This window comes from Oncorhynchus mykiss, chromosome 6 (assembly GCF_057628025.1).
Source record: "Oncorhynchus mykiss isolate SJ-2025 chromosome 6, ASM5762802v1, whole genome shotgun sequence".
Classification (NCBI taxonomy): domain Eukaryota; kingdom Metazoa; phylum Chordata; class Actinopteri; order Salmoniformes; family Salmonidae; genus Oncorhynchus; species Oncorhynchus mykiss.
Genome location: NC_143027.1, coordinates 72,899,089 through 72,925,387, shown reverse-complemented (window position 1 = coordinate 72,925,387; position 26,299 = coordinate 72,899,089). Strand labels below are relative to the sequence as shown.

The following is a 26,299-nucleotide window of genomic DNA, read 5'->3' as shown; positions in this document are numbered from 1 at the left end:
GGCTTTCAGCATTCCCATACAGGAACAGTTATCAGTTTCCATACTGACGTTGAGCTTGATTGATTTCGGTTCTCAGCAGTGCCTTTTAAATAATAATCTTCTCTCCAGGGGTCTCCAGGACCAATGAATGGTCTTTCAATGGCTTGACTCTGTTATTCCTCTGTATGTACCGGTCTGCAATCTGCCTTTCACATCTGCCTCAAGAGGATAGGAGGGTGACTGGCAAATCCAACACACACACACACACACACACACTCATGTGAACACATGCTCATATACACTAGAGGTCGACCGATTATGATTTTTCGATTATTGGAGGACCAAAAAAAGCCGAAACCGATTAATCGGCTGATTTTTTACATTTATTTGTAATAATGACAATTACAACAATACTGAATGAACACTTATTTTAACTTAATATAATACATCAATAAAATCAATTTAGCCTCAAATAAATAATGAAACATGTTCAATTTGGTTTAAATAATGCAAAAACAAAGTGTTGGAGAAGAAAGTAAAAGTGCAATATGTGCCATGTAAGAAAGCTAACGTTTAAGTTCCTTGCTCAGAACATGAGAACATATGAAAGCTGGTAGTTCCTTTTAACATGAGTCTTCAATATTCCCAGGTAAGAAGTTTTAGGTTGTAGTTATTATAGGACTACTTCTCTCTATACGATTTGTATTTCATATACCTTTGACTATTGGATGTTCTTATAGGCACTTTAGTATTGCCAGTGTAACAGTATAGCTTCCTCTCCTCGCTCCTACCTGGGCTCGAACGAGGAACACATCGACAACAGCCACCCTCGAAGCAGCGTTACCCATGCAGAGCAAGGGGAACAACTACTCCAAGTCTCAGAGCGAGTGATGTTTGAAACGCTATTAGCGCGCACCCCGCTAACTAGCCAGCCATTTCACATCGGTTACACCAGCCTAATCTCGGGAGTTGATAGGCTTGAAGTCCTAAACAGCGCAACGCTTGAAGCATTGCGAAGAGCTGCTGGCAAAACGCACGAAAGTGCTTTTTGAATGAATGCTTACGAGCCTGCGGGTGCCTACCATCGCTCAGTCAGACTGCTCTATCAAATCCTAGACTTAATTATAACATAATAACACACAGAAATACGAGCCTTAAGTCATTAATATGGTCAAATCCGGAAACTATAATTTCAAAAACAAAACGTTTATTCTTTCAGTGAAAGAAAGTGCTGTATTTTATCTAACGGATTGCATACCTAAGTCTAAATATTGCTGTTACATTGCACAACCTTCAATGTTATGTCATAATTATGTAAAATTCTGGCAAATTAGCTCGCAACGAGCCAGGCAGCCCAAACTGTTGCATATACCCTGACTCTGCGTGCAATGAACGCAAGAGGAGTGACACAATTTCACCTGGTTAATATTGCCTGCTAACCTTTCTTTTAGCTAAATATGCAGGTTTAAAAATATATACTTCTGTGTATTGATTTTAAGAAAGGCATTGGTGTTTATGGTTAGGTACACGTTGAAGCAACGACAGTCCTTTTTCGCGATTATATGCAGGACACGCTAGATAAACTAGTAATATCATCAACCATATGTAGTTATAACTAGTGATTATGATTGATTGATTGTTTTTTATAAGATAAGTTTAATGCTAGCTAGCAACTTACCTTGGCTTCTTACTGCATTCGCGTAACAGGCAGGCTCCTCGTGAGGCAGGTGGTTGGGGCCGTTGGTTTAGTTAACCGTAAGGTTGCAAGATTGAATCCCTGAGGTGACAAGGTAAAAATCTGTCGATCTGCCCCTGAACAAGGCAGTTAACCCACCGTTCCTAGGCCGTCATTGAAAATAAGAATGTGTTCCTAACTGACTTGCCTCGTTAAATAAAGTTATAAAAAAATCAACCAAAAAAATAAATAAGCGGCGTCCAAAAATACCGATTTCCGATAGTTATGACAACTTGAAATCGGCCCTAATGAATTGGTCGACCTCTAATATACACACGCACATACACACGAAATTGCATATGTTCACATCTAGACAATCTGTCTGATCTGATCCTCTTAATCTTCTGACATCAAAAATAAATCAAACATCAGATGAACACTAATCATTACGGCTAAACGTGGGTCACGTCAAACGTGTATGGCTTGGTAACCTCTTTGCTGGACTCCAACAGTGTGTTGTGTGAACAAAATGTTTGTTTACAAAAAAAAGAATGAAAGCGAAAGTCACATAACACAATTTGTTGAGCAAGATGAACTAAAAATAGTTTGTGTGGAAGCTGCTTCTTTTCAGCTTCTGTGGTTGGTCAATAAAAGTCTTCAGAGACTTATGGAAGCGGTAGCTGTGTAAATTGAAAATAATCGATGTCCTCCACAGCCATGCACAATCCAATTCCACTGGCCACAGCACTGCAGCCTGCAGCACAGGAGCAAGACGGGAGAGGGGAGTCTGCTCTGGGCTAGGTCTGTTGGAATCTCACCAGTGAAAAGCAATCACAATAGATAAAAACAGAAAGCTACAGCTACATCAAGCATACAGACTTCATCACATCACTGGGGTTATTTGCCTCTGTCACCGAGCGAATAGAGACACTCTACTCAGCTTGGCTGGGTACGACTAGAGCAGATCTATAATGTCTCACTGACAACACCACCAGAGTCTCCTGTCATGGAGAGAGTGAGATGTAAAGGCAGGAGGTGCGTTGTTTAATGAGGGCACACACTCAGCCCTGCATGGGAGGAGCGGGGGAGTGGAGAGGGCTGTGCTTGGCAGCCCCTCCTGTCGTTCTGTTGTTCTCCCTCCGTGGGCTGAGCCTGGGCCTGGGGGAGACAGTGATGAAGAGCACTGCACCTCTGAAATGGAGCTCCACGCACCATCACACTGCTCCACACCATCACGCACCATCACACACATCCATCATGTCAAGAAGGGGTGGCACCGCCCGCCCAAGGTGTCATTGTCGTTTCTCCACGTCGTTTAGAAAACGTTTCCTCTTGGCTCCGCTGAGTAGAAACTATCATGGGCATAAAGCACTTGTCACCACATCTCCAAGCCGGGCCTACGGCGAGAGGGTTTGAAATATCCAAAGTGACGCGAGGATCACTTTAACAGGCTAACTCTATCCACCTATACCTCAGGCTCATACAGTGGAAGGATACCAGACAAGAGGATCACTTTAACAGGCTAACTCTATCCACCTATACCTCAGGCTCATACAGTGGAAGGATACCAGACAAGAGGATCACTTTAACAGGCTAACTCTATCCACCTATACCTCAGGCTCATACAGTGGAAGGATACCAGACAAGAGGATCACTTTAACAGGCTAACTCTATCCACCTATACCTCAGGCTCATACAGTGGAAGGATACCAGACAAGAGGATCATGGTTTTATTCTGTTGTGGGACTTGGAGTAGGGAATTAGGTTATCTGTATCTGAGCTTTGTCGTTTCAATAGCATTTCATGGCTGCCATGTAAACAGACAATGATCATGTCCCAGGGTTGGTGGAGGGGACATAAAGAGGGATCATGTGACAATCGAGTTCAGCTCCCCTCATGCTGTGGAACCCATCAAATCCCCTTACAGTACCACACACACACACATCTTTTATCCTCACACACACACACACACACACACACACACACACTCGCATCCAGACACAGGATGCGCAGATTTTTCTGACTGGATGTGTGTGTGTAAGGACACACACACACACACACACACACGTTCATCTACAATCCATTTATGATAATGTCAAATCTATTAGGGATCTAGGTAGTAATTATAGCATGGTAATTATTGCAGAATGTATTGAAACGCTTTAAATAAATCTGTTCTCACCCTATAATACCTCAGCCCAACATATGCTAACATTGCACTGTGCACAGGACAGGTGGAAATGTTGCTTGTTCACAGCGCAGAGATAAGCAATGTCATTTGTTTATGGGTGGTGTATGAGGATAAGATATGAACGATACTCTGTTAGATAACCTACAGATGTGTTCATGAGTTCCATGGTTACCATGCCGCCGTGAGGTCGCCCAGGGACGGAGAGAATATTGTACATCATTTTGTCATTTTTGTTTGTTTTGGTTGTATTTCTGGGATTTGACTGCTCTCGGGGTTGATCACTTACGTCTCGTGGACTTGACGCTCAGAGTTGCAGAATTGGAATGAAAAGTCTCTATATTTTTCTGTTTGGCTATCTTCCAGCTAGCTGTCTGTTTGGATTCAAATAATGAATCCCTGGCTTTTTAGTTTCATCTGTAGGGAAGAATTACAACAAGCACTGTCTAGAGATGGCAGAATAGACTGTTCTTAACCACTGCCAAGATGTGGGTCATTTTTGCGTGCTTTTCAGCAGCCATGGCATCACCCAGGTGGGTGCTACATGTTCAGCAACGGAGGACCAGAACCTACAGAGGAGCAGGCTCTTTGGAGGAACTGACCGTCAGAAAAGATGTGGTGCTCTGATCAAGAGCTCCAGGCCTGTTTGTCAGACTGTACTTGTTTCTCTCTGGCTGTACCATCGATGCCCCCCCTGCTGAAGCTACACTGCCTTTCCAATCCAAACTGCCTCAACTCCTAGTCTTTCATCCCAGGCCAAATAGAGATTCAATCTCCATCTCTACCATCTCATTTTAAATGTCTTGTTTGTTTCACTTTATATGCGCATTGAGATGATTTTCTGTAATGAAAAGCGCTACACAAGTTAAATAAATTATTATTATTAAATAAATGATTATTACCTTCATTTCATATTCACCATGAAGTTTCATTAGATATACCATGCATTATGCATTACGTGGTCCTGTGAGTCTCAGTTGGGAGAGCATGCCGCTTGCAACGCCAGGGTTGTGGGTTCGATTTCCACAGGGGACCAGTACGAAGAAAAGAAAATGTATACACTCACTACTGTAAGTCGCTCTGAAATTAAGTCCTTTATGAAGCATGCTGAGGCAGAAACACACACACTGGGAGAGAAACTTGATTAGTCTGCGGTAATTGTGGCACAGAGGAACGATTCCCTGAGGAAGATTGATGGGTATGGGCCTGTGACCGAGGCAGAGGTCTTCTTCACACAACTCTGATGTAATGTTTACTGCAGCAGAGAGGGTTGTTTTTACCTCCACGTTGGCTTGGCTGTGTGTATAACATCCCCTCAGAGTCCCCAGGACATAGAATGAAAACATATACAGATTTTTATGACTGCGCATGAACATCAAGAGGAGCAATTTCTCCTCATCTTACTCCCACTATCCACCTCCTTCTCTCCGCCGCTCTCTAAATCTCCTACCTCCTCCTTCTAATTCTCCATCCCTCCTCTCTCCCCTCCTCTCTGGTGGCTGTGCAGACTGAGTCAGCTCTTGAGGGTGTTGTGTGATCACCTAATCTACTGGGAGAGACCTCCCGGCTCCTGGCTCATTGGGATCTTTCCTGCTCCCTCCTGCAGTTCTCATTACGCTGTCCCCAGACTACAGGCTAACAGAGCAGAGCCACAGAGCCACTCAGCCCCAGCTCCCACAGGGCCTTGCTCTAATACACACGGTTAACCCAGCACAGTGCTCCATTACCGCTACGGAACCACACTGCTCAGTGGCACTGACACAAAGGGCCCACCACCATAGTGACACAAACAGACACAGGGCCCACTGCAGCATCAGGGGCTTATAGACTGATAGGCTTTTCTCCAGTGGTAAGAATGGCTAACTTTACTGAAATCCTGTACAACGTATTAAATTTGGTAGAATAGGATTAACAGTATAGATTTCTGACTAAACATCTGCTTCTGACACACATGTGATCCTAACAGCAATCAAAGCACTGTAGAACGCACCTGTAACGTCTGCTTACAACTCACGCTCTCAAACAAGTAGATCCCCTGAACGCAGCTCACTTTCCAGACCACTTTGCAGCTCACACTCTCAAACACATAGATCCCCTGAACGCAGCTCACTTTCCAGACCACTTTGCAGCTCACACTCTCAAACACATAGATCCCCTGAACGCAGCTCACTTTCCAGACCACTTTGCAGCTCACACTCTAAAACACATAGATCCCCTAAACGCAGCCCACTCTCCAGATCCCAATCACCTGAATTCTGATCACCTGGTTCACACACCTGTATGTCATTATCACACACTATTTAGTTCAGTTCTTTGCACCCCATCACTGTGAGTTATTGTTTGTTTTGTGACACACGTCTATTCGGAGATTTGTTTTTCCCGTAATGTTACCCTCCCGTGTATGATAGTTTTTGCCTACCTCACTAACGATGCCTATCGCCTGATCTCCCGGATGACGTTACTAGCCTTTTCCCTGCCTATACTGTTGCCCTGTTGGACCCCCTGTGTATGACCTTCTGCCTGCCCCTGGACCCTGCTACACCCTGCGCTTGAAACCAGCTCTCTGTCTCCCATCGTGTTCATTACAGTATCACGGATGTATCAAAGAACTGTCTGTCTCTCTCAATCTGTTCCTTCAGCATTACGCCAAGCATTCACATACTGTGTGGGTACAAATTGGTTCAGTAAAGATCCTAAGATCTTCTCCAGCTGTGTCTTTACCATGTCCACCAAGGTCATCCTTTTACAAAGCAGTTGTATTATCCAGCAAGTAAGGGGTGAACAAATACATTCTGAGAAGTTATACTTGGCTGATAGAGAGTTATTGAATCTGGGAGCTATTTTCAGTCCTCTCTTGTAGAGGGGGTGGAGACTTAAGAGGCTTTGGAAGTCAGGCATCAGGAGTACCCAGCCATCTGGCCCATTTAGACTGCAGTCCAGCTGGACAGTCTTGAGGAAACAGTGAGCTGCCAGATACTAGGAGAACCAACCCTTCCCTGGTATTTCTCAGCAGCACAGGGTTGATCTAAATCTCCTTCTGTGGGAGTTGAAAGGTCATGGTCTTAATATTAAAGGGAATCCACTCCCATTTCAAATACCTCAACCTTCTGGTAGATATCACCAAGGCTATTATTGGAAATCCTTAGCTCTTTATGGAAATTCAAGGAATTTCTATATCGCATGTATATTGAACAAAAATATGAACACAACATGAGCTGAAATAAAAGACCCCAGAAATGTTCCATATGCACATATAGCTTATTCTTTTCAAATATTACGTCCCTGTTAATGAGCATTTCTCATTTACCAAGATAATCCAGGTGTGGCATATCAAGCATGATCATTACACCAGTGCACTTTGTGCTGGGGACAATAAAAGGCCCCTCTAAAATGTGCAGTTTAGTCACACAACACACAATGCCACAGATGTCTCAGGTTTTGAGGGAGCATGCAAATTGGCATACTGACTGCAGGAATGTCCAGCGGAGCTGTTACCAGCAAATGTAATGTTCATTTCTCTACCATAGGGCTGACCCAATTTAGTCGACTGGTCGGTTATGTGGTCGATAGGCTGTTGGTCGACCTAGATTTCTTTAGCCGAGCAGTATATATATATATTTTTTTTCATGGTGCACAAGACACCTGATTTACGCCTGTCTCAGTGGACTAGTCCATTGCGGAGATGGCACAGACCATCAATCTAAGACATGATACTGAAATTGTAAATCATTATATTCTACAAAAATAATGGTGCAACACAAATAAATCTAATATTATTTCATAACAAATGCGCTTTCTCCCACGTTGGATATGGTTGCTGTCCGCGGTTCTGAAACAAAATATTCAATGCACCGTAGAATTGGTGCTTTTCCCTAAATTGCTATGTGCATAATAGCTAAATTAACCAGCAAACTAGGATTGACAACTGTGCGGCAGAGGCAGCAGCAGAGACGAGGAAACGGCCCTTGCCTTAAACCCTATTTGGACGAAGTTAGTTTTACTGGGGATGGTCGTGTAAGGTAATTATGTGCACAAAACATGTGTACTTTTAGTCCCGTCTGAATCTGCCATGTCAGTAATTTGTCAGGAGGTTAACAATTCCAGTCAGAATAACCTGCTGTTTTTTGGAAAACTCCAAGTTCCTCTGATAATACTAATCCCGTGCGAATCGACATTCCTGTGTTTTGAGAGAAATGTCTGAGTTTGACAGGTGTTACTCAGGGTTTTAGCAAGAAAACAATAACTGATTAGATAAATTGAACAAAGTGCTATATATGAAGGGCCTACATGTATCAACTTTCACAATGAATGCTTTAGTTCATATGTTTTGTGCGTATGGATTGAATATTGCCAAATGCATCAGTAAAAAACATTGTACCTATTTAATGTAACCCTTGATGTTAATAGATTGCAAAGCAGCATACAACTGACCTTAAAACGCATCTCTAGTGCACTGTTTAGCTCACATCTGAAGGCTGGGGGCATTTAGGATGTCTACTGCGGATCGCTAAAATATCCTAATGATTATGATCACACTTCCTCAATTCAAATAATATGGCGACACTATACCCAAAATGGTTTGGTATGGTTTAGAAACTTGAGAACCATGCTCAAGTTATCAGTGTAGCCCTGCTATTGCCTGGACTTCACCCGTAGAAAAACCCTCTAGGCTTCAGTCATAACTGTCAATTTATTGCAAAAAAAATTAAGAATTACTGGGGGAAATTTGGAAAAAATGTCCTCTGGAATAAAATACATTTTGTGGTAATAATTACGTAACCAACGTTCTCTAGTAATACTAGTCCCGTGCAAACAGGGCTTAGCCTATTTGTCTAAGAAAATTGAGGAGAGGGCCTCCCGAGTGGCACAGCGGTCTAAGGCACTGCATTGCAGTGTTTGAGACGCCACTACAGACCCGGGTTCAATCCCAGGCTGTGTCACAGCCGGTCGTGACTGGGAGACCCCCGAGGGGAAGCACAATTGGCCCGGCGTCGTCCGGGTTATGGGAGGACTTGGCCGGCTGTGATTTCCTTGTTCCATCGCGCTCTAGCGACTCGTTGTGGTGTGCAAGTGGACTGGGTTGTGTTTTGGAGAACGCATGGCTCTCGACCTTTGCCTCTCCCGAGTCTGTACGGGAGTTGCAGCGATGGGACAATACTAACTACCAATTGGATATCATGACGAAATAGGGGTAAATACACAACAATTTTGAGGAGGGAGCAAACCCCAACCTAATTAGGTCTATAATCAATACTATAATCAAACTGTTAAATGTGCCTGGCTTTATAAATCATCCATATTAACAGTGCATTCGGAATGTATTCAGACCCCTTGACTTTATCAAAATGTTATGTTACAGCCTTATTCTCAAATGGATTAAATAAAATAATTTCCTCAACAATCTACACATAATACCTGATAATGACAAAGCGAAAACAGGTTCAGACAATTTTACAAAAAGTATTCAAATAAAAAAATGTAAACACCTCATTTACATAAGTATTCAGACCCTTTGCTATGAAACTCGAAATTGAGCTCAGGTGCATCCTTTTTCCATTGATCATCCTTGAGATGTTTCTACAACTTGATTGGAGCCCATGATTTGGAAAGGCACACACCTGTCTATATAAGGTCCCACAGTTGACAGCGCATGTCAGAGCAAAAACCAAGCCATGAGTTCGAAGGAATTGTCCATAGATCTCCGAGACAGGACTGTGTCGAGGCACAGATCTGGGGAAGGGTACCAAAATATTTCTGCAGCATAGAAGATCCCCAAGAACAGTGGCCTTCCTCGTTCTTAAATGAAAAATGTTTAGAACCACCAAGACTCTTCCTAGAGCTGGTCGCCCGGCCAAACGGAGCAATCGGGGTAGAAGGGCCTTGGTAAGGGAGGTGACCAAGAACCTGATGGTCACTCTGACAGAGCTCCAAAGTTCCTCTGTGGAGATGGGAAAACATTCCAGAAGGACAATCATCTCTGCAGCAACCCACCAATCAGGCCTTTATGGTAGAGTGGCCAGACGGAAGCCACTCCTCAGTAAAAGGACATGACAGCCGGCTTGGCGTTTGACAAAAGGCACCTAAAAACTTTCAGACCATGAGAAACAAGATTCTCTGGTCTGATGAAACCTAGATTGAACTCTTTGGCCTGAATGTCAAGCGTCACTTCTGGAGGAAACCTGGCACCATCCCTACGGTGAAGCGTGGTGGTGGCAGCATCATGCTGTGGGAATGTCTTCAGGGGCAGGGACTGGATCGAGGGAAAGATGAACGGAGCAAAGTACAGAGAGATCTTTGATGAAAACCTGCTCCAGAGTGCTCAGGACCTGGGGCGAAGGTTCACCTTCCAACAGGACAACGACAAAAAGCACACAGCCAAGACAACACAGGAGTGGCTTCGGGACAAGTCTCTGAATGTCCTTGAGTGGCCCAGCCAGAGCCCAGACTTGAAGCCGATTGAACATCTCTGGAGAGAGCTGAAAATAGCTGTGCACCAACTCTCTCCATCCAACCTGACAGAGCTTGAGAGGATCTGCAGAGAAGAATGGTAGAAACTCCCCAAATACAGGTGTTTTTATTTGTAATACATTTGCAAAAACGTCTAAAAACCTGTGTTTGCTTTGTCATTATGGGGTATTGTGTGGAGATTGATGAGGAGAAAAAAAAAACATTTTAGAATAAGGCTGTAACATAACAAAATGTGGAAAAAGTCAAGGGGTCTGAAAAGTTCCCGAAGGCACTGTATTGCTTCTGTTGCCTGTTTGAGTGTTTGTTTAATAGCCTACTGATTCTGAGAGCACCAAGCCTTATGCAATGGCAACATGTCAGATAAAGCAATTTCACAGATTTGGCTGTTTTTAATCTTTGCTACGCTGTAATAATGGCTTTACAAAAAAAAATCTGTTAGAACAGACTGGTAATACTTATAATTTATTTAGTTTTGTTTACACTGTTCCAAACAGGCAGAAAAATGATATTGTAATCTAACAGCACCTGTTTGTCACACATAATATGCATGCAGCTCTCGCTCCTATACCCTCCCTTTTCTTAATCTCCATCTTATTGTTATTATTACAATTATTATGATAATCATTATAATAATAAATAATGTCATTATCATTAGTGGTCTTTGTATAGTAGCCTTGTATAACCACCGTCGAGCTGTAGGCCTAAGAGCGCATCCTGTCTACTCTTAATACCGTAATTTACTTTGGCCTATATTTCAATATATAGCCTACTGTATCAATCAATTAATTCATTCATACCATCACACAGCATACGAGACATTCATGCTTTGAAATGCAATCAAGCATTTTAGATTTAATTAAATAACAAAGGGAGCTTTGAATCATTAGCCTAAAACAATGAATAAACCGCAATTCACAAATGCATGCAACTGTTTTTAGTCTGCAGTAATAAAATCCTTATTTGTATTTTTTTCTCATTAGAACAGACTCTGGTAGACTTATTTATTTAGTGTTGTTTGCACAGTTCCAAATGGTCAGACAAAATGTGTATATTGTAATCTAACAGCAACTGTTTGGCACACATACTCATGCAACCCTTGCTCATATACCTTCCCTTTTCTTGATCTCCAGTGGTTTCCACAACTAAGTCAAATGTCTTCCACAGATCTGACTTCTTCTTTCCCTCCTGAGCAACCAGAAAACATTTGCCCATTTTGTGTATATTTCTCCCGTCCTCCATATCCATTTTGCTGTTGACATTACTGTGTTGGGAGTTAGTTAAAACCAATTTATTGATGTGATTATGATAGGCTATAGTCCAGGCCCTATTGGTCACTTGCATGCGATGCTTACATGTTTCACGTAAAGAGAGCAAGGGTTGAGAGAATAGGGAATGTTTTTTGCTGAACAAATTAGGGATTTCCGTAACAGAACTTTCCAGAAAGAAAGCAAATGGCTGAAATTATGTTGCAGCTTCAGCATGGACAGTGCAATAAACACTTGCTGTGCTGTGGTGCCTTTTTGCTGCAGTAGGGAGGAGAGAGAGACAGCGTGCGCCAGTCACACAGGCACTCACTGTCATTCTTTTTTTAAACACAGTGTGACCATTGGGCTCTTTCTTGAGTAATTTGTATATCTTAATTATTTAATCAAACAGTGTGCTTAAAGCATCAGACTAGCTCAGTGCATACAGTATGTAGCTGGTTTTATTCAAACACATAGGGTGTGTCTGTCTATATATGGAAAATAAGCTCAAACATTTCGGCCAATCGTTTGGTCAAAAGAACGGGGACAGCCCTACACTACCATAAGCCGCCTCCAACGTCTTTAGAGAATTTGGCAGTACGTCCAACCGGCCTCACAACCGCAGACCACACCAGCCCAGGATCTCCACATCCGGCTTCTTCACCTGCGGGATTGTTTGATTCCAGCCACCCAGACAGCTGATGAAACTGTGGGTTTGCACAACCGAAGAATTTCTGCACAAACTGTCAGAAAGCGTCTCAGGAAAGTGCTCGTCGTTCTCACCGGGGTCTTGACCTGACTGCAGTGCAGCGCCGTAACCGACTTCAGTGGGAAAATGCTCACCCTCGATAGCCACTGGCACGCTGGAGAAGTTTCCCGGGATCAACTGTACCGTGCAGTTGGCAGACAGTATGTATGGTGTTGTGGGGGCGAGCGGTTTGATGATGTTAACGTTGTCAACAGAGTGCCCCATGGTGGCAATGGGGTTATGGTATGGGCAGGCATAAATATGGACAACGAACACAATTCAATTTTATCGATGATAATTTGAATGCACAGAGATACCATGAAGAGATCCTAAGGCCCATTGTTCTGCCATTCATCCGCGGCCATCACTTCATGTTTCAGCATGATCATGCACGGCCCCATGTCGCAAGGATCTGTACACAATTCCTGAAAGCTGAAAATGTCCCAGTTTTTCCATGGCCTGCATACTCACCAGACATGTCACCCATTGAGCACGTTTGGGATACTCTGGATCGACATGTACGACAGCGTATTCCAGTTTCCGCCAATATCCAGCAACTTCGCACAGCCATTGAAGATGAGTGGGACAACATTCCACAGGCCACAATCAACAGCCTGATCAACTTGATGCCAAGGAGGTGTATCACGCTGCATGAGGCAAATAGTGGTCATACCTTGTTTTTTAAGGTATCTGTGACCAGATGTATGTCTGCATTCCCAGTCATGTGAAATCCATAGATTGACAGATTTCCTGATATGAACTGTAACTTATTAAATCTTAGAAATTGTTGAATGTTGCATGTATATTGTGTTCAGTGTAGGAAACCTATGTGAGTAACAACAGGTTCTACTTTCATTGAATATATTGTCCTGGCCTGCTTCAATGTTATTTCTCAAATGTTTCCTGGCCAACTGGGTACATCCCTGCCGGCCAAACCCTCCCCTAACCCAGACGACGCTGGGCCAATTGTGCACCGCCCCATGGGTCTTCCGGTCGTGGCTGGCTGCGACAGAGCCTGGACTCGAACCCAGAATCTCTAGTGGCACAGCTAGCACTGCAATGCAGTGCCTTAGACCACTGCGCCATTGAGGAAGCCGACACTGAGACTCTGATAGAATGATAACAAGCAGGATGTCATAGACTCCTATGAAAGGGAAAGGTAATGACAGAGTACAATCATGCCATGAGCTAAACACTATCAATAATTAATTGATATAATATATGAATGTAAACCTCAATGATTCAATCTGTATGTTCACACCAGGGAGGTAGAGAAAACAGTATTACTTCCTCAATCAATGAAGTATGGAGAAAACCATTTCAACAAATAGTGAAATAAATAGCCCATCATCACTGATTTGAGCAACTGAGATATGGGACAGATGTATAAATTGGCTAGCTGGGTCCTGAGAGAGGTGTGAGGAGTGACCCCACACAAACAACACATTCCAAACAGGGGTGTCTCACTGTCTGCCTGACCACAATAACAAGGAGTAGGCTAGTCAGTGTCTCTGGACAACATCTCAACAACAACCATCTGTGTGTCCTCAACCTGCCTCAACACACACAACTATACTGACAACACAGAAACAAGTGAACGTGAAACAGTTCAACAACACAGTAGTCAATATTAATGACAACATGCACTAAAGCAACATAATGGTTATTTGGCTTCCCTTTCCGTTTTCCTTGGGGCAAGAGACGGCATTGCAGAGCTAAAAGGCCTGGTTAAATGCAGGTTTCCTCTGTACACCAGCCTGAGACATCGTAGGACATCGTAGGTAGGCAATAGCCAGATGTCTGTTCAAAAAGCACTGCACTAACACATGATAAACAAGACAAAACTTCCCTGCCAGGGATCATACACAGACGCTTTACGGTAGGCAACGCAGTGAGTGCAGCAGCTGCTAGCAAACTCTAGCACATCAAACTGAGCGTAGCCAGGTAGCCATAAAGAAGGCTACGGTACATCTGTGCTAGTTCTGCTATAGGAGTCCTCCAGGAGGGGACATCAGCCATACAGACCTGCTATGAGTCCCATGGTAGAAGGGCTTCCTGGTCCTGGGTTGAGGGGTGTGTGAGGAAGAGGAGGAGCAGCCCGGCTCCCTCCACATGTTAGCTGCAGGACAGGACAGGACAGCTCTCTGCTCTGTGTTGTACCCCACTCAGCTGTGATGCTGCCCACTGTTGACGTTGTCTCAGGAACACATTTAAACACTGCTTCCCGCTTCTTCTCCTGGGCTGTCCCACTCAGACGGAGACACGGGGGGTGGGGCTACTGCAGCACGCCCACATCTGACGTGATGAGACCCTCCCCAAAACAGCCCCCAGCTCTGGGGTGGGATGGGAGGACAGAGGGGCCCAGTCAACCCCAGAGCAGCAACACAGCAGGACTAAGGAGGACCAGAGGGAGACCAGAGTGTGGAGCCTTGGCCATGGAGCAGTAGGAGTAGCAGCCTGGGATTGCCAGAGCTCCCCTCCCTCTCTTCTGCTACGTGCATTCCACAGTGGAGCAGTGATGTCAGAGCCCTTTCCTTTCCTGTGTTAGGCTGGATGCCCCCGCTCTCTGCTCCATTCTCCCTGCACTCATGCAGAAACCACTGTCACACTGGCAGCATGTGCAGGGGAAGGGAGGGGGGGGTGAGCCAGAGGGGGAGGAAGGGGGAAGAGAAGGAATAGAAGAGGAGAGAGAGAGAGAGAGAGAGAGAGGAATGGAGAGTAGTAACATGAAGGAGGGAGTAGGGAAAGATGTGGAAATGGGGAAAGTGAGTGAGGGAGAGAGAGAGCGAGAGGGAAAGGGAAAGAGAGAGCGTCCGTGCCCTGAGAAATAGCAGCGGAGCGTTGGCTTTGTTCCAGCAGCCTAAGAGACTGATTACTAGCCCTGCTGAAAACGCCTCCTATCAGCTAATGAAGAGAGAGGAGGGGTGGGGTGGGGGGGTGGAGGAGGGGGGGGGGCAAAGGTTAAGGATGACTTCGGCACCAGGAAAAATATCCTCCAGAGGAGAACTAATTTCCCCCGCACCATCCTTATCCCTCATTTATTCCTTCTACCTAAGCCCCCTTCTCATCCCTGACCCCTTGTCTGTTCCACATCTACTATAGCACTGCCCTCATCCCCCCCAGCCTCATCCACTGCTGCCCTGCTCATCCACCCACACAGGCAGAGACTAAAATGGAAGGTATGGCTGGGAATTGCCAGGGACCTTACGATACGATATTATCATGATACTTAGATGCCGTTGCGATATGTATTGCGATTCAATACTGCGATTGATGTTCCAAACATATTGCTCACTATACACTCAGTGGCCAGTTTATTAGGTACACCACCCGGTTCATGAAAATGGTTCCCTCCTACAGACAGTGATTCACGTGGCTTGCTATATAAAGCAGGCAGACAGGCATCGAGGCATTCACAGTTACTGTTCGATTTAACTTTAGAATTGACAAAATGACTGACCTAAACTTAGGAGCGCACAACTCGTTGGTCCTTGTCACAGATGGGCTATTAATTCAGCAGACGACCACACCGGGTTCCACTCCTATCAGATTAAAACAAGAAGAAGCAGCGCGAGTGGGCACGCGATCACCAACACTGGACAATTAAGGAGTGGAAAAACATTGCCTGGTCTGACGAATCCCGGTTCCTGTTGCGTCATGCTGATGGCAGAGTCAGGATTAGGCGTAAACAGCATGAGTCCATGACCCCATCCTGCCTGGTGTCAACAGTACAGGCTGGTGGTGTAATGGTGTGTGGAATGTTTTCCTGGCACATGTTAAATCCCTTCATACCAATGTTTCTATGCCCCGAAGAATTAAGGCTGTTGTGGAGGAAAAGGGGGGGTCTGACCCGGTACAAAATGGGTGTACCTAATATACTGGCCATTGGGTGTATGTCTGCTGCAGAGACATTTGTTTTGATCAGACAGGGAAATAAAAGTGCTGAAAACATGTTGTCTCACTATTTAAAAAGAAGACGGAGAACAAGTTATAGGGTGAAAAATACCAGAGTTTTAATTTTTTTTTTAATATCGTCCAAAAATAATATTGTGATATGTAACTGTATGGATTTTCTTGCCCATCACTAGTCCATTGACGTGCTTCATGCTCTCTCAATGTCAGATCTGAACAACTAGGAGTTAGTGAAGCTATCAAAGCCACCCAGGAGACAAATGATGTACACTGCCTGTCTCTCTTCGGCCACATATTACTTATGCACTTTCATCTGAGCTGAAGTTGGAGGGCATTCATCATCAGACCTCCTCATCCTCTCATAATTTTGAAGGAACGCGAGGGTGAACCTGCTCTGAAATGCAGGGGTTTTGAAGGGCATTTCATAATGAATGCCTCAATCAAGAGAGAATAGAGCATCTACTTCAGCCCCCTGCCCACCGTTCTCCTCTGCTTCTACTTAGCATAATCACCCTGGTTCCTTAAATGGCTTCTTAAACCTCCTACATCCATATTATCACACATTCCTTATCCAGGGGGTGCTGATAGCTCACACTTCCTGGTAGACACATACACACTTCTTCAACCACTTCTGTTGAAGACTTTCCACCCTGATACTCTCTGATATCAGGCTAGCCTCCTGGAAGATGAGCTTCAAATCAATTCAACAGTGTGGGGTTGTCACGCCAGAGCAAGGTACAAAGCAAAGTGAATGGTGGAACCCTGAATCTGGGTACAGGGAAAATGAAAACTTGCATGAAATAAGCCACAAATATATGAACGCTATCTATTATTCATTTCCATATGTGTCCATATCAAATACTCTACTCAGCAACTTGAGAGCGATGTTGGGATAATATCAAACAGGAACAAGCACCATGTATGGGTATTGATAGTGATACCACTGTCTGGGGACAAAAGCACAGCATTAAAAACAGGAAAAGACCATCAACAAAACCATGGCCACATCCACAAATATGACACCCAATATATGACAACTATTGGCCGGCTTTGATAGGCCACATAGTACATAGGTCATTAATTAACTCGGAGTAGAACCACAACATCACAGTTTATTGAACCTCGCTGCTGTTAGTGAGTCTAAATGAGGTATATGCACAGGCTGAGCTAATCCTACATGAATACAGAGCTTTTCATACAGTATAAGGTTGCAAAGGTTCCTCTTTCACATAGCTATAAATAATATCTTACCTTTGCCTTTCACACCAGCCACAAGCTATGAATTCCTCCTGTTGGTCTGTGTTCGGTTGGCTAGTCTTTCCCTCCACAATCCTCAGTATGTCACAGCATTGCATTAGTTCAGAATGTGAAGAGCAGTATTGTAACCAACTGACTAGGTATCCCCCTTTCCTTCCCTAACTCTGGAGGAAACTCTGTTTTCCTCTGTCCTTTGCTATCCTTTCAGCACTCCTTTCCCAGGGTGTGACCAGCGAGCCTGCAGTGCCTGCAGTGAGCAGCCTGCAGCCCCACAGACAGAGAGAGGGTTGGGCTGCTTGTCTCAGGATTGTGCCTGGATGAATCTGGACTCCCAGCACCTCACACTTCAACTAGGCCAAAAATATCCTGGACTGTCCTGGGAGGGTTCTGTCCTCAGAGTCCACCGATGGAGAAAACAATCATCACAGATCAGGATGAAACACACACAGAGCTCTGTTCCTTCCCAGTGAGTTCCCCTGTACCTGCGTTGAGTGTGGAGGCAGAGGGCTTGGTGAGAGGGTGACTGGGGAGAAAGCAGAGTGCAGCATCAGACAGGGGTATTTGTGCTGTTTCAGCCACTCGATGATCTGCTCCCACTGTCACCCTGGGCAACTCCGTCAGCACCTATGCTGCTCCTCCTCTCTGGGACACAACTATAGAGAGACGATAAAGAGATAGAGAATTTCCCCCCACTCAGTGGAGAGAAAAAGGATGAGGAAAGAGGAAGGGTACCGTCTAGCCCACCAGGTAAAGCAGTCTGTTCGTCTCGGCTCTAAAGAGCCTTAGTCTCTCAGGTTACAGCAGCCATGCAGTCGTCTTCACAGACAGACAGTGTCTCGTCAAATCAGCTGTAAGTGATGACCTTGCTCTCCGGATGCAACCGGAACCTTCCGGTCTGGGGCCCGTCTCTTCTTCAAGACAGGGGCAAGACAGACAGACAGTCAGACAAGACTAGATGAGACTAGTAGGTTTAGTTAATCTCTTAGGGCACACTGGTTAAATAGGACAGACCCCTTAGGGTTGAACCAGTATCCCCTGTAAATCTGGGTAAGAGACAGATCACTGTTGACTGCTGTGAAATTCTGTCAATAAGCCTTTCCACAGTAACAAGGCCCCAGCATCTCCAACCAATGCCCATATCAAAGCCAATTACACATTGAGGTTGAAATGAAAGACCATCTATTGGGTGACTGGTGCCATCTGTCCTGTTAGCCCGAGTTATGACACCATTACAGAGAGAAAGGAGCAGAGACAGGACATTGTAAGTATGAGGCCAGATATAACCTCTTAATTGAAAAGCTATTTAATTAGGCCATGAGGTTGTCCTGGGGCATGTTCAGTGAGGGAACGAAAACTACCCCAAAATTAGCCATTTACTTTTGAGTATGGAATGGTGACTAGAGATATCACCTTGATAAAATGTGAGAAAAGAGCAGTGAACAGGAATACATTATGAAACTAACATGTTCCAATACTGATCTATGTAAATGACAGTTCATCTGTGAAGGCTGGTTGCCAGGGACGACTGACCTCAGTTGTGATGTGGTGTGAGGTGAAAGTCAAGAGTGGTTGAAGAAGATTCAACAGCAATACCTAGTGGTTGATCTGAGAATAACCATAGTTCAACCTATCTGACAGTGTTCCACATTACACATGCACGAACGCACGCACGAACGCACACACATCACAAGCACACACACTCCAGTGGCCAGAGGATGATTCATTCAGACGGAGGACTTTTCTCTCCCTCTACAGATATTTCACCAGTCTTTAATGTCCTGAGGCACTGCCATGCCCAAAGCCCTGGGCTATTTGTCCTCTGATCACTCATGCCTCAGTGAATTAAGGAGCCACAGAGTTATAACTGGGGGCCACGGTCGGGCAGCTAAAGACAACTAACCACTGCCCAGCCATAATTAGACACATAAATAGTAGAAATCAATAGAGCCATTACTGTGTGACGTGCCACAACAGCCTGGGACGGGACGGCCCCCAATGTGTTACTTTAGTCAGCCATGTGTGTCTACCATCCCTACTGTGTCATTCATCTCCCTCTACACTTCTCACAACAGCCACAGGGTTACTGTATGGACACTCCTGTCACAAACTCATATGGCATCTGTAAAAAAAAATAACAATAATAGCTGTAGAAACCACAGAATACTTTTTAAAACAACTTCTCTATTTCTCTCTGCTCAAGCTACAGGGTATTATAATATACAGGACAATATACAGTAGACCTAATGCAGCTAGCACAAAGCACAGCCAACCCACTTTACAGTGGATAGGGGGAGAAACCACTCGATCATGAACAAACAATTAGTTTTGCATCTTTGCACAATGGACCAAATGAAAGTCCTCACACTCCCATGTGGTCGATGTGTTCAATAACTGCTGCAGTAAATGAAATTGCTCCAGATCTGCTTTCAGAGGCACACAGCAGATAGAGCTTTACATTTTGGAGGTTTTCACACTCAATAATCTGTTAATGTGAACAGCAATATTCAATCACAAAATCCACAGTCACTAACTGGTACAGACCATGATCCTATAAACTCTATGATTTCACGTTTACTGGAGGTGATCCGTACCCTGTGAGAGCCAAAAACCATCTAGGACTGAACCTCTCAAGCCCTGTCAGAGGCAAAGCACCAGCTAGGACTGAACTTCTCAAGCCCTGTCAGAGGCAAAGCACCAGCTAGGACTGAACCTCTCAAGCCCTGTCAGAGGCAAAGCACCAGCTAGGACTGAACCTCTCAAGCCCTGTCAGAAGCAAAGCACCAGCTAGGACTGAACCTATCAAGCCCTGTCAGAGGCAAAGCACCAGCTAGGACTGAACCTCTCAAGCCCTGTCAGAGGCAAAGCACCAGCTAGAACTGAACCTCTTAAACCCTGTCAGAGGCAAAGCACCAGCTAGGACTGAACCTCTCAAGCCCTGTCAGAGGCAAAGCACCAGCTAGGACTGAACCTCTCAAGCCCTGTCAGAGGCAAAACACCAGGCATTATGGGCCTGGAGGATCATTTGAGGGATATTTTCAGGTTGGATGACATCCCCAGTGTGATGACACACATACAGAATGTCTATAGCATCAGACACGTTGATTTACACTACAAACTGAGAAACACACTCCTACACTTGACAGAGAATTTGAGGAATCCCAACCTTGCCTAGTAATAAATGCAATATAGAATAATTATTTCCAGTGTGACAAATGTCTAGGATTTAACAACTAAGACAAATTCATGGAAAATGCTGCCCATGTCTTTCACGGTTATCAAATCAAGCCATTAAAAGGACAAGAACAGACAAAAGGAAAATAATAGACACCACAGAACAGAGACGATACAACACACAAACGTCGGAACATTTTGCAAATGAAACTTAAATCCATGAAGCAGAAGGGATGTTCAGTGTTCCACGGAGCTCGGTTGGGAGAGTGAAAATCTCAGCGCCAGAATTTCCATTTACAAAACAGAGGAGCTTGGACGCCCATCGGGAGATTCCAGTCAATCCCACACTTCCAAACCAAACACTGGGAATTCTGCATGGGGGCTCACTGACTTTCTCTTGTTAATAAGCACTTGCTCATTCCTCCCTCTGTGCCAATCAAAACATTTCCTGTCTGAGAAATGAGGCAAACCTGCAGCATATTTCTGCAGTGTCTCCACTCCCAGTGTCTTTCTGACAGATTGCGGCAGGCAGGCAAGCAGGCAGGCAGGCAGGCAGGCAGCCGAGTAGCTGCTGTCATGTGAACTTAATCAGTAGGAACAGACCCAGTGTTTTCCCTCCAGAGGGGCATTGGAAACAACTCTGAGGTGCACAGGATCCTCCCTCTGCCTCATGAAGAGAGAAACAAATGACAAGAGACAAACCACAAGCAATCCACAACTCACAAACTATTATCCACCTCAGCTGTTTTTCCTTCAGACAACTTCCTTCCCAAGAGATACTGCACATGCAAATACAATAAGTATACCAAACATTAGGAAAACCTTCCTAATATTGAATTCCCTTTTTGCACTCAGAACAGCCTCAATTCATCGGACATGGACTCTACAAGGTGTCAAAGGTGTTCCATAGGGATGCTGGCCCATGTTGACTCCAATCCTTCCCACAGTTGTGTCAAGTTGGCTGGATGTCCTTTGGGTAGTGGACCATTCTTGATACACACAGGAAACTGTTGAATGTGAAAAACCCAGCAGGGTTGTAGTTCTTGACACAAACCGGTGCACCTGGCACCTACTACCATACCCTGTTCAAAGGCACGTAAATATTTTATCTTGCCCATTCAACCTCTGAATGGCACACATACACAATCCATGTCTCAATTGTCTCCCCTTCATTTAAAAAAAATGTTTTATTTCACCTTTATTTAACCAGGTAGGCTAATTGAGAACAAGATCTCATTTACAACTGCGACCTGGCCAAGATAAAGCATCTATATAAAGCATCATCTACACTGATTGAAGTGGATTTAACAAGTGACATCAATAAGGGATCTAGGCAATCCCCTGGATTCACCTGGTCAGTCTATGACATGGAAAGAACAGGTGTTCTTAATGTTTTGTACACTCAGTGTATGTCAGTGCTTCAACTTTCAGCCTACAATGAAAGTGTATACATTTTCAAGGTGTTATCATCTATCATAATATCTTTTACCAACCGAATCTTCTGAGGCATTACCTTGCACCTTCTTCTTCTATTGTTTCCTCCCGGTCTTCTCCTATAGTCTCCTCCGTGTCTTTTTCTTGTTCTATGGTCTCCTCCCTGTCTTGTCCGGCAGCCTCTTGTTCATGTTCAGCCAGGCATTTAGCCTCCTGACCAAGAGGTATGCAGCTGCAGCAGGTTCCCATCCTGGCCCCACTAGCCTCTCCTCTGCTGCCCTGCTGCTGGCCACCCTGCTCTGTCTCTGACCGTCTGGACCATGACTGGCCCATCCTCTATAATGTAGCTCACCACAGGAAGAAGATTGTCTCATCTCTGCCCTGACAACTGTTAATGTATTCATTGCAGTCTCCAGAGTTAAATATATCAAATGTCAGTTTGGTGAGTGATGGAATGCCTGTTTCCCAGCTCTGCAGTACATTGCCACCCACTGTATCAGCCTCTCAATCCACTCTTTGTCTTACTCCCTTTCATTCAGTGCAGTGTAATACCCCCAACCCTGTCTATTTTCTTAAACTGCCATCACCCTAATCTGTCACCACGAACATGACGTTGACATGACAGCTGTGTTCCTAACGCCTTGGCCTTGAGTGGCTGTTCAAACCATTACACAGGTTAGGACAAGATTAATGTGGAAACTGGAGACCTGGATGGGCATTTAGACATGACACCAGTGTATTTGTGACTAATGACAAAACAGCCTTACAGTATAAGTAAACAAAACATCTGTGGCTCCTTGAAAAGCACTTCAAAAAACCCATCTATTATTTACTAGTATTAACTTTAACCTGTTAATAATCTGCCCTTGAGCAAGACACTTAACCCTAATTACTCCACTTGTACATGCAGTAAAACAGGACAAATAAACTCAGCAAAAAAAGAAACGTCCTCTCACTGTCAACTGCGTTTATTATCAGAAAACTTAACTGTACATATTTCTAGAATAATATGTCCCTGAACAAAGGGGGGGGGGGTCAAAAGTAACAGTCAGTATCTGGTGTGGCCACCAGCTGCATTAAGTACTGCAGTGCATCTCCTCCTCATGGACTGCACCAGATTTGCCAGTTCTTGCTGTGGGATGTTACCCCACTCTTCCACCAAGGCACCTGCAAGTTCCCAGACATTTCTGGGGGAATGGCCCTAGCCCTTCGATCCAACAGGTCCCAGGCGTGCTCAATGGGATTGAGATCCGGGCTCTTTGCTGGCCATGACAGAACACTGATATTCCTGTCTTGCAGGAAATCATGCACAGAATGAGCAGTATGGCTGGTGGCATTGTCATGCTGAAGGGTCAGGTCAGGATGAGCCGGCAGGAAGGGTACCACATGAGGGAGAAGGAGGATGTCTTCCCTGTACAGCATTGAGATTACCTGCAATGACAACAAGCTCAGTCCGATGATGCTGTGACACACCACCCCAGACCATGACAGACCGTCCACCTACAAATCGATCACGCTCCAGAGTACAGGCCTCGGTCCAACGCTCATTCCTTTGATGATAAATGCGAATCCGACCATCACCCATGGTGAGACATAACCGCGACTCGTCAGTGAAGAGCACCTTTTGCCAGTCCTGTCTTCTCCAGCGACGGTGGGTTTGTGCCCATAGGTGACGTTGTTGCCGGTGATGTCTGGTGAGGACCTGCCTTACAACAGGCCTACAAGCCCTCAGTCCAGCCTCTCTCAGCCTATTGCGGACAGTCTGAGCACTGATGGAGGGATTGTGCGTTCCTGGTGTAACTCGGGCAGTTGTTGTTGCCATCCTGTACCTGTCCCGCAGGTGTGATGTTCGGATGTACCGATCCTGTGCAGGTGTTGTTACATGTGGTCTGCCACTGTGAGGACGATCAACTGTCCCCTGTCTGTCTCCCTGTAGCGCTGTCTTAGGCGTCTTACAGTACGGACATTGCAATTTTTTGTCCTGGCCACATCTGCAGTCCTCATGCCTTCTTGCAGCATGCCTACGGCATGTTCACGCAGATGAGCAGGGACCCTGGGCATCTTTTTTTTTGTGTTTTTCAGAGTCAGTAGAAAGGCCTCTTTAGTGTCCTAAGTTTTCATAACTGTGACCTTAATTGCCTACCTTCTATAAGCTGTTAGTGTCTTAACGATCGCTCCACAGGTGCATGTTCATTAATTGTTTATGGTTCATTGAACAAGCATGGGAAACAGTGTTTAACTTCTTGGATATAGGGGCGCTATTTTAATTTTTGGATGAAAAACGTTCCCGTTTTAAACAAGATATTTTGTCACGAAAAGATGCTCGACTATGCATATAATTGACAGCTTTGGAAAGAAAACACTCTGACGTTTCCAAAACTGCAAAGATATTGTCTGTGAGTGCCACAGAACTGATGTTACAGAAAGAAAACCAGATAAAAATCAAATCAGGAAGTGCCGCATTTTTTGAAACCGCCTCATGGCAATGACTCCTCATATGGCTGTGAAGGAGTTAGGAGTCAGCTTACGTTTTCCATGTTTTCCCCAAGGTGTCTGCAGCATTGTGACGTATTTGTAGGCATATCATTGGAAGATTGACCATAAGAGACTACATCTACCAGGTGGTCGCTTGGTGTCCTCCGTCGCAATTATTGCGTAATCTCCAGCTGCAGTATTTTTCAGTTTTCTTCTGATGAGAAGGCAACTGCCACCACTGATAGATTATCGAATAGATATGTGAAAAACACCTTGAGGATTGATTCTAAACAATGTTTGCCATGTTTCTGTCGATATTATGGAGCTAATTTGGAAAAAGGTTTGGGGTTGTAAGTGACTGCATTTTCCGGTGTTTTTCTTAGCCAAACGTGATGAACAAAACGGAGCTATTTCGTCTACACAAATAATCTTTTTGGAAAAAATGAACATTTGCTATCTAACTAAGAGTCTCGTCATTGAAAACATCCGAAGTTCTTCAAAGGTTTAAATTATTATCTTTAAATTATTTTATTTGAATGCTTTTCTTGCTTTTGTGAAAATGTTGCCTGCTGAATGCTAGGCTTAATGCTATGCTAGGCTATCAATACTCTTACACAAATGCTTGTGTAGCTTTGGTTGAAAAGCATATTTTGAAAATCTGAGATGACAATGTTGTTAACAAAAGGCTAAGCTTGTGTTTGAATATATTTATTTCATTTGCGATTTTCATGAATAGGAAACGTTGCGTTATGGTAATGAGCTTGAGGCTATGATTACACTCCCAGATAGGGGATTGCTCGACGCTAGAGATTAAACCCTTTACAATGAAGATATACAAAGTTATTTGGATTTTTACGAATTATCTTTGAAAGACAGGGTCCTGAAAAGGGGACGTTTCTTTTTTTGCTGAGATATAAGCACCACCTATTTGACATTGTCATTTATTTTAGAATGGATCCTGGCATCTTCAATAACTCCAGACAGACTACGTGCTCAGGGGCAGTGTTAAGCTAACACATTGTTTCCTCTCCCACTTCCACAGGATAAATGATTCATTCTGCAGCAGGTAGAGTATTCTCAGAGAGGAGAGCACTATAGCCCCTGTACCTCTGCTGCAGCTCCACTGCAAACAGCTTCTGTCAAAACAGGAAATCATTCAAAAGTCTTGTCACGACAAAGGGCCCTGCCACAGCCTCTGCCTACTGCCTCCAAAAATGCATAATAATCATTACACCCTCATTCTCCAAACATCCGGGAGGGAGAGAGCCAGGGAGAGAGGGCCAGAACACAGGAGGGCATGACTATCCTGCCTCTCCTCTCGGCACATCACACACACATCACACACAACGCTAGAGCTGTCAGTTCAGCCCACACACGGACTGTCAAAGTGCTTCTGAGTTTTCAGCAGCATTACGTGAAAGTTGAACAGCTACGCAAGAGACGTATTTGTTTTGATTATGATTTAGCTGAGTGATGAATTACTGTATCACCTAACAAATCCAAGTATGTATTTGGGGATGGAAAAGTGACTGCCTGCTGATGCCATGGTGGTGAGTGGCATGCAGGTGAATGGAGGTTGACACACAATGCAGAAGAGCCCAGTCATTCACTGATTACAGCCTTCAGCATGGCAAGGAGCGATTCCAGAGTGTCTGGAGAGCTTGACATACACACTGGGGGGCTAGAGAGGAGACAAAACCCTCTCAGAATCACTAATGTCAGGTGAAGGTCACAGCATGGTCTTAACA

General features: G+C 44.5%; 1 protein-coding gene across 19 annotated transcripts in view; it reads right to left on the bottom strand.

Annotated features, from left to right (window-relative positions):
- Nucleotides 1-26,299, bottom strand: part of LOC110526543 (pleckstrin homology domain-containing family A member 7) — a 135,924-nt gene that overhangs the window by 97,765 nt on the left and 11,860 nt on the right. For 6 of the 19 annotated variants that reach the window (XM_090238811.1, XM_090238814.1, XM_090238819.1 and 3 more), the window contains exon 1: nucleotides 14,328-14,819. The exons of 11 other annotated variants lie outside the window; for them this stretch is intronic. In XM_090238811.1, the coding sequence (XP_090094937.1) occupies nucleotides 14,328-14,416 (89 nt within the window). In that variant the 5' untranslated portion in view covers nucleotides 14,417-14,819. Of the gene's footprint in view, nucleotides 1-14,327; nucleotides 14,820-17,465; nucleotides 17,647-26,299 lie in introns of those variants that run through there. 2 more of the 19 variants (XM_090238809.1, XM_090238825.1) reach the window with 2 other exon arrangements.